The 15,421-nt window shown below is 43.7% G+C and overlaps 1 protein-coding gene across 2 annotated transcripts in view; it reads left to right on the top strand.

Annotated features, from left to right (window-relative positions):
• The window catches only part of ADAMTS17 (ADAM metallopeptidase with thrombospondin type 1 motif 17), a 157,317-nt gene extending 143,679 nt beyond the window's left edge, over window positions 1-13,638 (top strand). For both annotated transcript variants that reach the window (XM_069025817.1, XM_069025816.1), the window contains 2 exons: window positions 6,967-7,144; window positions 9,296-13,638. In XM_069025817.1, the coding sequence (XP_068881918.1) occupies window positions 6,967-7,144; window positions 9,296-9,447 (330 nt within the window). In that variant the 3' untranslated portion in view covers window positions 9,448-13,638. The remainder of the gene's footprint in view (window positions 1-6,966; window positions 7,145-9,295) is intronic.
• Window positions 13,639-15,421: the final 1,783 nt, after the last annotated feature.

Below are 15,421 nucleotides of genomic sequence, written 5' to 3'. Positions count from 1 at the left end.
CTGTTTATGATAAGCTATGGACAACTTGTTAATTCTTCATAAAGGTCAGAATTCATCTTCTTCTATCTTGGAGAAAATAACTTTTCTTATTGGATTGAGAAAAAACTCTGCAGGAGGGTGGTAGCGTAAAACTGCAGTGGCACGTCAGAGCTGACATGAACAACTTCATGATTTATGGCTCCTCACATGCCTTCAGCACCACTGGAAGGTTGACCACAGGCCTCACTGATGCACATCAGTTGTTCTCCAGAAGGTGACAGAGCTGGGTGGGACAGGAGAGCATCCAACGAGCTTTAGTTGTCAATTTCCCAGCTTCTGTGGTCCTAAACATGGCCAGGAGCCAGAGCATCTGTCCTAAACCTAAGTCCTGCCACACAGACTGCTCTGAATTGTGGTTCCCTGTGGTTTGTGGCTCTGGCACACAATCACTGATATGCAAACCAGAGCCTTTCTTGCCAACAGCTAAATCTCAGAACACCCCTTGCTACAGGAGATGTGAAGAAATGGCCCATAATTGGTTTTACCAGCCAGGGACACTCTTGAATTTGAACAGGGTTGGTTCAGTAAGATGAATCCCACCCTCTTCCTTTTGATCGTCTGTCCCCATATCTGTGGAATGTCTTTAGCTGTGGGCAGAGGTGTACATGTTGCATAATGGGACTAAAACAAGGTTGAGCCTGTACCTGGGCTTGGGCTAAGAGCCAGCCCCAGTGGATGCAGCTCTAGTTGGGAACTAGGCATGGAAAGGGAACAGATGTTGACTGCAATGCTGGCCATGTCATTCCCCTGGGCACTTTAGGCTCCAGAGGCCAAGTGCTGCTTTGTGCCTTTCAAACTGGTCCTTATTTGCACAACAAATTGCACAGCTCACCTCTGCTGGAGTTTCTGGGAACATCCACGGTACAGATTATTGTGAAGGTTCCGTAGTAAAGGAGAATGTGCTTCAAAAAGCTCAGATTAATCAGTGTTTTGTTTGAAGTGGAGCATGCTCTGCCACGGTGTTATTGTCTCATATCCCAATACAGCCTCCAGTGATCCTGTTAATTGGAAGAGTTAACTTCTCTTTTTTGATATTTTTATTTAAAAGCCTGGTTCACTAAGTGCATTTTTTTGATGAAGAGTTAAAGACTTCCACCAAGACCAGTGGTTTGGAAATGAAATTACATTGTGACTTACTCTTGTTTTTTAAAGTGAAGAAGAACAAAGAGTGAAAGACAAGCCTGTTCAAATATTGGCATTCATTTTCTCTGAGTTACTCTGAGATGTTACAGTGTGCAGGATTGTGTTTTTGAAAACATGGGGAGTAGTAGTTCACCATTTAAAGTCTGTAGTACCTATCTGAAGAGGATTTGCCCCTTGAATCCTTAAAGCACAGAATATGTTGCTCGCAGGGACTGCTGTAATTTTGCAGTCTTTCCAATAACCTTTTGAGATTTGTAATGACTGTCAAGGCATTAAGGTGACAGTCTCCCAGAACAACTTTAAGGAGCAATTAGGACCAGTCCGACTGACTGTGCAAAGAGATGAAACAGTTTTAGCAAGCATCACGCTTGTCAGAGCTGAATAGCTCCATGTCTAGAAAATGCTCAGGCAGGACTGAATGAGAGATGAGCAGCTTCTTGCTGAAAGTAAATAATCTCAAAGGAGTCCTTATTTTAATTGCTTTCTTTAATAAATTGCATTGGGGGAGCATTGATCATTAATTGATGAATAACTAATAGTAACTAATAATGCATTCAGTGGGGCTTCAGTTCCCAGAATATTCTCTCAGGATAACATCTGGGGCAGGAGTCAGGGTGGGAACAGAGCTCATGTGAGCCCTGAGAGCTTGGCTCAGCAGGAGCAACACAGTGCTGTAGGAGCAGGGGGGATTCTCCAGCATCCAGGCTGACCTGAGTTCTGTGATCCCATAGCTGTCCATTACTACTGAGGTTATTTAAAATTACCTTGATAATGCCTTTTGCATTAGGTGTTTTTCACCATCAGATCCTTGCAGTTTTCCTGTGGAGTAAGCTCTGGAACATTTCCACTTTCTGCCACAGATCCAAACACAGCACAAGTGGTACAGGTGATTTGCTAGAATATGGTCCCCTGTGGGCAGCACTGTATCACTTCACAGCTCTGCTTGAGCCTGTTCTTGAAATCCAGTTTGAAACCTCATGAGAAGTAAATTGTGCCTGATTGTAATATTGGATTAAATGGCATTTTCTCATCAGCATCCACCTTGGCTCCGCTGCACAAATACTTAGGGGCACTGTCACGACCCAGAATATTCATGTGTTCAGCCTTTAATCTCTGAACTCTCTGTGCACAATGGAACTTTTCAGAATAGTAAAGCCAAGCTTAATTATGCAGTGAGACATGCTGGATGTGCTGGTCAAGTCTTGTTCCTTGGGGTCGTGCAGTTTGAAAGTACAGCTGTAGGCAGTTTGCAAAAATTGCTTCTCTTTTCCTGCTAAGATACTGTCATATCAGCCACGAGCATTTGCTGCCATAATTTATTGTTTCTTCCCAGACTGAGTCAGAAGGGTATGCATTTTTTTCTTCTTGGCTAAGTTAAACAAATCAGTCATTTCACAAAAGTTTCCAAATGAAAGATTGCTGTAAGCAAGACCAGATACGTTCTTTTACAGATCTCGGGTTCAAAAAGAAGGAAAAAAAAAGAAAAGAAAATAACAAGGAAGCTTGAAAAACAGCTTACAGTTTGCTTTGGGCTAATTAGATCTTATCAGTGAAAAGACAGATATTTCTTTCTTTAGCATGATGCCATGGTGAAAGTTGACCTGGTGTTTATGAAAGCATATTGCACGCTGCTTTTCAGCTAGAACTGGGGTTTAAATTAGTTATCCTCATAAAAAGCCTGATGTGAAGGTGTGTGGAGCACTGGCTTTCAGAGCACACATGTGTGTGCTATTAAGGTCCCGGGAAGGGAGCAATTACAGGACCTTTGTCATTCATCTCAGATGCTGTGTTAGAATGTTTTTAATAGGAACTTGTCTTGCTTTCTTTCTGACTTTCATAGAGGCAAGAAATAAGACCCCCGAGGGGAAAAACACTCTACCCTAACGCCTTGAATACTTGAACTCTGAAGTCAGTAAAGCATGACTCTATCTCTCAGTATTGGAGCTTTAGCCATGGTGTTATCCTTGGCTTCAGCAACTTCCAGCAAACTGGGGACAAACCAGTATCTTTATACATCAGATGAACTGCAGAGTAATGAATAAAGAGAAACCCCATCTTGCTTACAGCTCAGTTATGACAGTCATCTAGAGCTGTATCTCCCTCTGACAGATCAGCCCTCTCCATACTGGAGTGTGCTCAGGATTGGCTGGAGGGATGCTGTGACCTTCTGCTGGAAAAAGTCTGTTACCAAAAAGATTTACACCTATCCCTTGGAGCTTAGAAAAGTGACATTTCTAAAGGTGTCCTGGGGTCTGAAATGTAGCCCAGCCTCCCAGGAGCCCTCAGCAATGATCCATTATCACATTCAGTCCCGAACCTGTCTCTGTGCTGGTAAATCTGTTCCTTTTCTGCCCCCATTGAGCCTCAACATAGGGATTCTTTGGACTCCTTTATGTGTTCCTGAGCTGCCCAACAGCAGCCCTGCCCTGGCTTAATTCATTCTCATTCCCCTCTCTTTCTCTGGTGATCTTTTGTAGACCGGGAGTTGATGAAGGCCCTGACAGATCTCAGCACTTTCTGTAAATTTGTTCTATTTTAATACCTGATATTCTCCTGAGGCATTTGCTTTCAAAGCAATTAGACATCTGTCAGCACCTTTGCTAGATTTCAAGCTTTCATATCAGTATCCTAAGGTGGAAATAGCATTCCAGTTGAAAAATCATAGCTTGCTCCTAAGGTTAGAGTTTTTCAGTGAGTAAATCTTCTTTAAGCTGATGAATGCAGCTGCTGCCTTGACAATTTGTGAGTTTATTTCCTTCTGGATATCCCCACTGACTTGCATGTTACTGCCAAAGAATGTGAATGGAGGCATTTTTGTCTTCCTTTTGCCTTCCTAAGCAGTGTTTGAACTGGGAGTTACAGGGGCTCTTACTAGGTTCCCTTTTTGTAGCTGTTCATTAACTCCCTCTATTTTACAGTACTGAGCAACCCTTTGATCTTTGCATGGGGGTGGATTTCCAGTTTACAGTGCCTGTATTGTCAGTTTAGGGCATTATGGTTAAACGCTGTGGATTTTGCATATGCGTTTTTGTGATAGTGACACCACTGGCAGTGCCTGGTGGAAAGGAAAATCCACTTCTTTGTTTGGCACCAGCGTGTCTGCTCAACCCCTCATCCCAGCCCCAGCTTCCCAGAGGAGGTGGATTGCTGGTGGGTCTTGTCTGGTGAACCCAGCCCTGAAAATTGTTCTGTGGATATGGTTCCTTGCTCCATAAACATTTGGGAACAGAGAGTCCATAGCAGTGCATTTAGCTGTCCAGAGAAGGAGAGAAGGTATTTATGGGAGTTTGCTGTTCAGTTGGAGTTTGACTTTTATGCCTCTCTTAATGATGTCCTCTTTTCATAGTGCAGCATGAGTAACAATTCCCCCTTTGTATGTATTTTGTATCTATTCCTATTTCCTATTGAAATTCCTAGGAAAGAGACTATCCAAGTACTGAGTTGAAAATTTCGTCTTAAAATAAGCCAGATGTCCAACCTTCCTTTAGCTGCCAAGCCCAAAAGAGTTCAAGAAAGATGTTAAAATCTGTCTTCCTGGCTGTGAAAAACTAATTGCATAGCATAGGTGATGATCCCAGTCTCCCAGGAGAAGGAATAAAACTGCTTCGGGCAAAAGCTCTGCTGTTATTTGTCTGAGGATTGGAGCTGGCAGTGTCTGTGGAAAAAAGTTTCATTGCTTGCCCTCCTTGCTGGTTAACAAATGCAGACAGGAACACAGACAAAGGTAGGTGATTGTTTGTGTGTTGATACCTGAAAACCTAATTCACCTTATGAGAAAAATGCTGTTTTCTTCCTTCTTTCCCTTTTTCTCCCCAGGTCCCCCCTGTTAAGAGCACAGGGAGTGCTTAAAAGCCAGAGACAGAGGTTTCAGACTCAGAACGTTACAGTCATGTGAAGGAAGCCCATGGCCTGAGTTACTTAATGCCTGTGTAATAACAGCTATTCTGTTTGTAAAATGGATGTAAAGTTCCTTTCCTCAAGCAAAGAGTTTGGGGGGGATTAAGATTAGTAAAGCACTGTGAAGACTAAAAGTGCCACTGAAATCCTGAGGATTAAAAATTGCATTTGACTGGTGAAGTGGAAGGGCCTAATAGTTGGATTTATCAGGATAAAAATTGTTCACTTTAAATCCAGTGGCCATCACTGAGTCACTGAGGGCACTTGATGCTGGGAAGGAGCTGAGGGACACACTAAACTAATGAAATGCCCAGATCTCACAGCTTAAATTCAAATTGTGAAGGGGATTTAAATCAGAGACTTTAATTCCTGATTTTTGGAATAGCTCACTGTAGGGCAAGAGAAGGGTTCATTCAGCATAATCCTAAATGCCATAACCATTGCTGATGTATTATTTGACAGTGATCAAATTTTTGTGTAAATTCAACACCTGAAAAAAAAAAAGGGTGAAAATACCTGTCATAAACTGGTGTGTTGAACCTAAATTGAAATAAGAAGATTGTAAGGGAAAAAAAACCAAACAGCAGGGGTTTCTTGTAATACTTCCAGACCAAAATGACCATGGCTTTGTGGTACTCACCCCTATGGATGTAGAGGTGTGCATCCACGTGTTCTGCCCTTGGATCTTGGTCTCACAAGCATCCACACCACACACACATGGTTTGTACCTGGACTTCAGTCCAACCTCAGTGGTGCCCATCTTCTGAGCCTCTCCAGTGTTTGGCATCTCTCTTCTGAGAATTACCTCTCTGAGGTGGTGGTGTTTTTCATGGAGAAAGCTCCAATGCCCTGACTTTGCTCAGAAACAGCAGAGGACAGAAAACATGACCTTTTCTTACATTATTCTATTGATACTTCTGTGCTTTCCCTCACCTCCTCCTCTCCCCCATCATTTGCTTGTGTGTGGCTTTATCAGAAACAGGAATCTTACCCAAGTCTTGCAACCCATTGTTTCTTTATGTTAAATACAAGGTTCTTTTATTGACTCCAGCTGCTGCACCTCCCTGTGCTCACTGTGTTTGCTTTATTAAAGTTGAACAGCGTGCAAGTAGGACATTGTAAATCACAAGTGACTGGGCCAGGGGAAGAGGGAGGGACTCTGATTGTATGACAACAAAGAGAGCATATGAACAGGCTGGGCCTCCTGGCTAATAGCAGCCAAAACTCTTGAGTACAATTTGCAATTGCTCCCAGGAGGACAGGCAAGTGCCAGACAGTTAGCAGGGATAGATGGGAGTGAATACTGGAATACCTGATGTGTTCTCCTATCTAGAACAGAGCTTCTCAGAGGTCTGTGCATGCAGGAGCTGCCAGCCTCTGCTGTAATCCTGGTATTTATCTTATGTCAGTGCCTGGCTGTGGTCATCCTGTCTGTGGAGGAAGCCTTATTAGACCAAGTCTTGGAGAGGGCTTTTAATCCAAGTACTGCTGAGTCCCTCATGGAGAGGGAGATGGAAGCTGCTGGTCCATGATTAAGCATTACACATTTTTCAGCTTTGCCTCTTCATGACTGAAGGTGGGGGGAATTGCATTTTGCCTGCTTGGACCCCATGGGCATCCAGAGGGGACAGCCAGAGTAGGTGAACTCAGGGCAGAAAGACAACAGGTTCCTTCTCTGTGCCAGGAGAGTTCCTCTGCTCACAGCACTCCCTGAAGGTGCAAAACCATCGTGGACAACACAGCAGCCACACGGAGGGTCCCTGGCTGCCACGATGACCCTGCTGTTGAGCCCTCAGCACCGCAGTGGCTGCACACTCTGTTCTGGCAGTGATTTTTGCTGCGTGTGTGACATGGAAACCTCTGTGCTCGGTGTGTTCTCTCCTGCAGTGCTCCTCGACGTGCGGCAAGGGGCTGCAGTCACGCGTGGTGCAGTGCATGCACAAAGTGACCGGGCGCCACGGCAGCGAGTGCCCAGCCCTGGCCAAGCCGGCGGCCTACAGGCAGTGCCACCAGGAGGTCTGCAACGACAAGATCAACGTCAACACCATCACCTCTCCCAGGCTCGGTGAGTCAGGGGCCTGGGGGGAAGGTGCCACCTGCCCAGGGTGCCCAGTGTGATAAAAGTAGGGCTGCCCAGACTCTCCAGAGCCAGAAATAGGGAGAGGCTCAGCCAGCTTCCAGACTAAAGGTCTGGTGTGGGTAGGTCCTGTCTAACCCCTGCCTCAGGCTGTGCCTAAGTGGAGCGCTCGGCAGAGGATGGAGCTGAGAGAGCAACAGGAGCACAGAAATGGTAGGTGATTGATTTGATTGATTGATTGATTGACTGACTGATCACAGAGGTAAGGGAGCTGGCAGGTGCTTCTTTCTCCATCACAAACCCCTCCACACCCTGCCTGTGCTGCAGTGAGTGTAAGGTATGATCATTTATTCATCGTGCCCCAAGAAAAGTACATGACCTTGACAGGTGGTTTGACGGATTGATTTGCCCAGGGGACAGGAGAGCATCCAGCCTCTTCCTGTAAACCCTGTGATTTTCTGTCACTGTCCTCTTCCTCACCCTCCCTGCATTCCCTGTGTCCCTGGCTGAGATGGGAATATGGTGATAACCATTTGTTTTCTGAAATACACCTTAACACTGTATTTGAGACATGCCACTAGTTAAGAATGCCTCTGTTAATACAAATTTATAGGGATCTCATAATTTTCCTCATTGTAATTCCTTGGTTTATAAGGGGATAAAAATAGAAATATACTAAAAATGTATTTTTCCAGACTTCAGCCCTGTGTGCTCAGCCACAGCTCCAAGAAGCTAAATTAAATCAGCTACAGTGACACAGCCTCATGGGTACCTCCTGTCCCATTCTGGTACAAGAGGCTGGATTGTTAAACAAGAAGAGGTTGCCAGAAAGAGCAGCCTCCTCCTTTACAGCTGAGCTGATCTTCTAGGCTAAGAAACCTCTAACACACATGAAAACACAGATTTTGTAATAGCACTGTCCAGTATTAAATAACATCTAAACTAGGACTGAACTTGAAGCTTCTGAACTGAAATTTGTTCCCCAAAAGTTTACCAGATGTTTTAAAGAGAAAATGGGGACTTTCATTCTTGCAAATGCACTCATGCTGGGGTGCTTCTAACCTCTTGTGAAGACCATACAAGAGTACTTCCCAGATATTTTAGCACTAAGAGCATAGTGAAAGGAAAACATTTCATTTGAGAAGTAAGCCCTTGATACACTGATGAGACAAGAAATCCATTCTAATTCACGTTTTAGGACAAGCAATAAAATGCTCACATGTTTAGAAGACTGAGGAGGCTCAAGTCCCTGCTGAAAGTAATCTGCAAGTAATTTGGGCTGCTTTTGTTTCTAAACCAGGCTTGGAATCACCAGGGCTAGAAACAGTGATGTTTGATATTAGCAGAAAGACATATCATTGAGTGTTTTGCTCTTCTTGCTTATAAACAATTCTAATTGGATTATCTTTAACAGAATTTTCTGTTTTCTGCAATGGAAGCATCAGAAAAAAAAAAAAAAAACCAAAAAAACCAAAAAAAAAAACAGAAAAAAATTCCAGTAGTCTACAGGACCCATGTGGCCTTGTCCTTGCTTCAGAATGTTTTTTTTGTCCTGGATAACATTTGGAGAAGTATCTAAGTGTGGAGGTCACCTCACCTGACTTTTATGTCTGTTTCCCGTGTCTCTCAGTGAAGACACATTCAGAGGGGTTTATTCTGTCACTTCTTTCCTGTCTTCCTTCACAACCTGCGAGGGACATGGAACCTCTAAAATATTAGTTCTAGCCTTATTTGTGGCTCAGTTTCTATTATGTGAACTCTCCCATCTCAGATTCATAAGGTCTGTCTCAGGTGTTCTTGCCAGGTGTGTGATTTATTCATCTCCATCCCATTGACTGCAGCGTGGAGTTCATGGCCTTAAATCTGGGCCTGAATCTTTGGATGTTTTGTTCATCCGGGCCTGTTTGCCTCTGAGACAAAATAGGTGCAACATGAGGAGGTTTGCAGTCCCCATTCATGTCCAGGGAAGGAAGGAAGCACTTCCAAGAGCCCGATATTTTGGTGGAGAGAACACACCAGCTCTCCAGTGCCGGCAGCAAGGGTGGCCCTCCCTCCCCTCAGGTGCAGGGATTTTGGTCACACCCGCAGTGCTGTTCTCTGGCTAATCTGGTAGTTTCTCCTTTCTTGTCTCCTCCCAAGCTGCCCTCACGTACAAGTGCACGGGGGACCAGTGGACAGTGTACTGCAGGGTGATCCGCGAGAAGAACCTGTGCCAGGACATGCGGTGGTACCAGCGCTGCTGCCAGACTTGCAGAGACTTTTATGCAAACAAGATGCAGCAGAAGAGTTAATGAACCTGTGCCACTCCTCAGAGTCTTCCAGCTGTTTGTGTGTAAATCACGGACTAGTAGGTCTGAGTACTGGAACTTCATGAGTTGCTACAGTGTGGTGGATCCCAAAGCATACCTAATGAGACTTGAAACTAATTCTACAGACTGGATACCAAAGTCATCTGCTCATCCACCTTAAAAACACACAGAAGGGGTCATCTCAAGGAGCCAATCATTTCTGAGTATTTTGACATCCTCACATTTTTCATTAATGCTTTTTACTTTAATATATTAAATCACCAGCCACTGGATGGCTTGCTACCGTTGAAGAAAAGGACAAGAGTTGCAAAGTGATTACATTGGATAAGGATATGGGTACCTCCATGGAGGAAGGCCTCTGGCAAAATAATTCAGCAAAGGTAGAGATATTACTTAATCTTTTAATCTTGGCTTTTATCTGTTGTTTTCAATTCCCAGCAGTTATCTCATGGCAGAGTGGGCTTGGAGGGACACGAATAAATGAAAGGCTTAGTTTAAAAAGAGGATTTTCTGTAAAAGCTTGTGAAAATTGATAGCAGAGGATGGACATCTCTGAATTTCCTACAGAAAACTCAATATAATTATATCCAACATTCCAAGTCATATTTTTAGAGCCACTAATAGGGAGGGATTTTACTTCTAATTTTAAAAAACAATCCTCTCTTTTCCCCAGAATAACAGATTTTCTTTTATGAAACCTAATTTCTCACTGAGCTTAATGAAAGCTTATTAACAGCCGTAGATAGTTACTTTTAAACAAGAATGATTTACATGAGATGGGAGGAGCCAGAAATCCCTTCATCCAGTAGAGCTCACTGAGGGATTGCTTGGCCTAAGCTCTCCAATTTTTAGAAGTCAATCAGATAATGAAAGTGTTGGTTCTTATAAGAGGACTGTGAAACTGGATAGGGTTGGAACAGAAACTGAATTTGGAACAGTCTTTATGAAAAGGATGTAGTGGGGAGCAGAACAGGTGTTTCCTATCTCTGGGCTCTTTTATACAGCTGAGGTTATGTAGCCTTTGGAGAAGCCAGAAGTAGTCAGGGATACAAGACATTCAAAGTATAACCTGGAGCTTGTGGAAGCCAAAGGGCTCAGACTTCCATTGCTTTCAGGAGGGGTTGGGAATTCACTCACTGTATTTGAATGCTCCCTGTCTCACTTTTGTGGTGCTATCAGGTTTGGTGCTATCAGATTTGCTGCTGTCAGAGCACTTACAGGTGCTGCACACACAATACTCTCTGCCATGTCTGTGCACTTTAAACCAGACTCTTCTCTGTGATGTGAGACTTGAAACAGGGGCTCTGCCCAGGGCAGGGCTTGTCCCCTCCGTTGTCACACACATCAGTGTCTCCCTATCACATCTTGCTCCAACAAGTATCATTTCCCTTGCCAAGGCCCAAGGCCATGGTGGAGTTTCAGCCCACTCCTTGTGACAGAACAGAGCTCTTTGGATAATTGCAGCTTTGTACTCGCTCTAGGACTGTGTGTGACTGTTTGACTCCTTGGACCTTAGCACAGAACCAAGCCCAGCTACTCCCCCAGCCCCTGGGCCAGGCTGGATTGCAGCTCACACTAGGCCCCAGGTTGTCTTTGTTGCTGTTGTCTCTTTTTGTCAATGCAAGGACGGATAAAGACTCTTAGTACCTAACATGTCTTTAAAGCAATTTTTGCTTATTACAATTCTTTCCATATCCAGTACCTCACTGGAATAACCTATTAGCATTTTATTAAGGGCTAAATTTTTCAAGCACAGGGAGATAATGTTCATCAACAGACTAATCTTGTGTGGGCTTCACATTTACATCTGTACTTGTTAGTGCAAATGAGTGTGTGTGCACTAGGGCTGGCCTGCTGCACAAGGGCACATTTGCACACCATTTTTTCTCAAGTGCCTGTCTCAAACAGATCTGCTTTCCAATGCCTCAGATGATTTTCTCTATCAGAGAAATGATTCCAGCTTGGTTTTTGTTATACTGGATTTTTTTTTTGGCAATTTATAATCAGGATCAGACCTCCTTTTTCTGTTATTCCCACCCTGTCACCCAGTGCAGAGGTTGTGCTTAGCAAGTGATCAATGGAAAATTGTTGGCAGTGGTGACAGGGAAGATTTAGGCACGACCAGGTGATACTCAATTAGGCAAACTAACAGATAGAAGAACTGCTAATGAGAAAGTTCCAAGAGATCTGACAGAGCCCAGAGGACCTGGTTTATATTGGTAATTCATAGTGATGTTTTCCCTTTTGCCTGTGACACTGGGACTGTCCTTGCTGCCTCCTTGCCCCCCACAGCCACCCCTGGGTCCCCCACACTCGGTTTGGAATTTGCTGTTTTTCTTATGGGCAACATTTTCTCTGTTACCTTGGCAGAATTGTGTGAATTATTGTTGCTGGGAATCAAAGGTGCTTCTCCACAGCAGGGAACATTTTCTTTCTGGTGCTGATCTGTGACCCTCTCTAGGCAAACGGTAGGACATAGGAGAGGAAGGATTTTAGGTTTTGTGGTTTTTAGTAGTAATTCCCTATTGGCCACTGTCCAGAACAGGGTACTAGGCTGGTTAGACCTGTGGCCTGACCCAATCTGCTGGGTTCTGCACCCAAAGGACACTTGAGTCCAAGTTCTGGGTCCTACATATGGAAACAGGAATTTACAAGGATTTTTTTCAACTGCCTGAGCACTGAGAAAAACCACCTCTCTTGCTCTCACAGATTACCATGCATCAACCTTTTATTTTTTTATAATTAAACCCCCCAACATTAATTCAAAACTGATGCACGACACAGCTCCATTTTATTCAGCTCTCTTACTTCACATGGTGACAACCTTCCCATCTTACAATGGCAAGAAAAATAATTATAACAAAAAAAAATTTAATTCTCTTCAATATTCCTGCACTTCTGGTTTTTATCACTTTATAGGTGATAAAGTGAAGTGATGATGAAGTCACAGCTATGCTCTGCCCTCAAGTTACCACATTCTGGTGAAAAGAAAAGCTGTTTGTTTCAGTATATCTATGACAATACTTTTCTTAGTTGTTCATAAGGGATTGATGCTCTTTTGGTGGCAGTGGTGGTATTTCCATATTGTAAACAATACTCTGTACTAAAGTACTGTACATTTCTAGTTGCACAATTGTGTTATTGAGTGTAGATTCTCACTATCTCATGTATGGTGCTATTTTTTGTTGATGGAAAAGAATCTTAGCAGTCGATTATTGCTTGATATTTTATTATAATACAGGGATATATTCTCCATGGCAATAATATCATTTAAGTTTTCTCATTACAGAGTGAAATGTATATATTTTTCCATTAGCTAATTTGCATATGTACTGTATCCATGGTAATTTTCTTCTTGGTGCTGGTTATAAATAGAAAAAGATAAAAACAGTCAAACTGAATGGAACCAGTTGTAAATGAAAGCCAAAAAATAGAAAAAAAAAAGAAAAATTGGGTCATTCCATTTTGAACAAATTGAATATGTTGAATAATAAATTTATTTTTTCCATAACAACTTTAATAAGGTTTCTGAACTTGAAACAAAAATACAAAGCGAACCAAACAGCATGAAAATTAAGAGAGAGGAGTGAAGTTGTAAGTGGTACATTATGCATCTGTGTAATACTGGACTGAGACTGGGATTTGGTTAAAATACAAGCCAACTGTTTAATTGCTGTGGTCGGTGTAAAAAGTCATTTGGAAGCAAAATTCTGGCACTTCAGAGTTCTCCGTGTGCTAACAAACCAAGAAATGATGAGTCTTGTCCTGGTCAGGTTGCAAAATAAAGCACAGGGATGTTAACACCTGAATAATGCCTTGCCAGGTCTGTGGTCAGTGACACAACAGTAGAATATTCCTGTCCGGGAAAAGTGCACCGGGTTCTGTTTGGGATATCTCTGGGTGTGCCTGGGCAGGCTGTAAGGAGGGGGAAGCTTCTGCCTGGGGAGAGAGACATTCTGAGAGTGCTTTTGGGGAAGCTTGTTCTTGCTGTGCCAGAGCTGGGAGGGAGCAGCAGCTCGATGTGTGTTCAATGGCAGCAGCCCCATGGGCACCCCCTGACAATGAACAGTGCTGAGCATGTGGAAATTTGTATTGGAGCAAAATTATCCCATCCAGTGGGAAGGTATCTGCATAACCTAGCTGCACTCTCCCCTGGTGTGAAATAAACAGAATTACTTCAGTGCTAAGTGTTTTGGATGTCTTTGTTGTAGGCACTAGCCAGAATCTTTGTACTGTTTAGCTCCCCCCAGCATGGTGAAGGTTTGTTTTGCAGTCAGCTGCACACAGATACACCTGTAGGATCGTCTCCCATCCTGTCTTACAAAGATGCCATCATCTGTATCCCACTCTACCTCAGTTCTTGTTAAAAGGACACTTCTTGGAGATCTTTCTAAAGCAACCTTAAAAACTCAGGAATATGGTGGGGTGGTGGACTTGGCAGTGCTGGGTTGGACTTGATGATCTTAAAAGTCTTTTCCAACCCAAACGATTCTATGATTTTATAACAAACCAAAGTAGAGTTGGAGTGAGAGCCCTCCTCCCAAAATGATTTCCAGAAATGGAGTTTATACTTTAATAACAGAGCTCATTTACTGATCTTACACTGGATTCATGGCACAACACTGATAGGCTTCCTGGTTTTCAGAGGCAGCCTTGGGAGATACCAGCACAGCTGCCACCCTTCACAGGACCATTCACAGCAGCAAAGCTGCAGAAACTCCATCCAAGTGGTGCTGTACATTAACACATCATTGTGTTTGTGCCTTGCCTGGAGTCAACATCTGATTGCAATTGTTGACCTGTTTGAACAATAAAATGTAGCTCTAAGCCTGGGGAAGCCAAAGGGCTTTGCATTAAGCTGGGATATGGCAATGGGTGGGAGGGGTGTAAGGAATGCTGTCATACATTTGGCCTGAAATGTTCCTGGTATGTGCCAATATCTCTCCTATAAATCCAGTGGGATTATATACTTAGTTTGCCTATTTTGCATGTAACCGTTTGTTGGTTTTCTCTTATTCCTAATCCCCAGTTCTACCCAAGCCATTGCCCTTCCCTGTGAGCTCAGTTGGGTTTTTTTATTTAAGACACTTCAGTCAAGGTCACTAAAGGCAGGTGGTCATATGGCTCTGGTGCTCTGGCACAAAAGGATCAGGAGGAAAGTAGAATCTCTCCTCCCTTTCTTGGACGTCACTTCTGCCTCCACCAACTCCACCTGCTCCCTTCACTCTCCTGGTGTCCATGGCAGCCTCAGCTGTCTCTTGCAGCAAGCTGGCAGCACCCTGCTTGCTCTGGAAGGAAATTTCCTTCCAAAATGTGGAACACTTTATTCCCACATCAGCCCCATGCTCAACAAGTACCACTGGTGGAGGACTCTTTGGTAGAGTAAAAACCAAATGTTTCTTTGGGCTTTGCCCAACACCATGTGGAGCATTTCCATGGGGAAAGGAGTATTTTCTTCTTGCTGAAGAGTGTCAGTGCAGACACTAATGTGCTGTGGAGTTCAGGCAGAGAAGATCTGTGCCAGATGTGCTCCTTTTCCATGCACTCACACTTCTGATGGTGTCAGGAAGAATGGAATGGGATGCTGCTCTCCATGTGGCCTGGAACGGAGGGAAATGCTCATTTTTCACCAGGAGAGCACTGGTAGCTCCCCAGTCTGCAGGGCTGGGTCCACCACCCCACAAACCATCACCTGCTGAAGGATCACTGACAGCTTTCTGTAAGGTCACTGCACACTACACCATCACTGGAGCCTTCCTGGAGACAGGGAGTGAAAGTACTCGGACTGCTGAGGGATTGATAAAAAAGGGGAATCCTCTAAAAGTCTTTCATGGTCCACCAAGATCAGTGCAGCCTGTCCAGCAAAACCAGATGAGCCATTCTTGGGTTGGACTTCTTTAATTTTCTTGGAAAAGACATTATTTGAACATTTTTCAGGTTCCATTTATTTCCCCAG

This window comes from Aphelocoma coerulescens, chromosome 10, assembly GCF_041296385.1.
Source record: "Aphelocoma coerulescens isolate FSJ_1873_10779 chromosome 10, UR_Acoe_1.0, whole genome shotgun sequence".
In the NCBI taxonomy this organism is placed as follows: domain Eukaryota; kingdom Metazoa; phylum Chordata; class Aves; order Passeriformes; family Corvidae; genus Aphelocoma; species Aphelocoma coerulescens.
The sequence above is the reverse complement of the archived record's forward strand: the minus strand, read 5'-3'. Positions and strand labels throughout refer to the sequence as shown.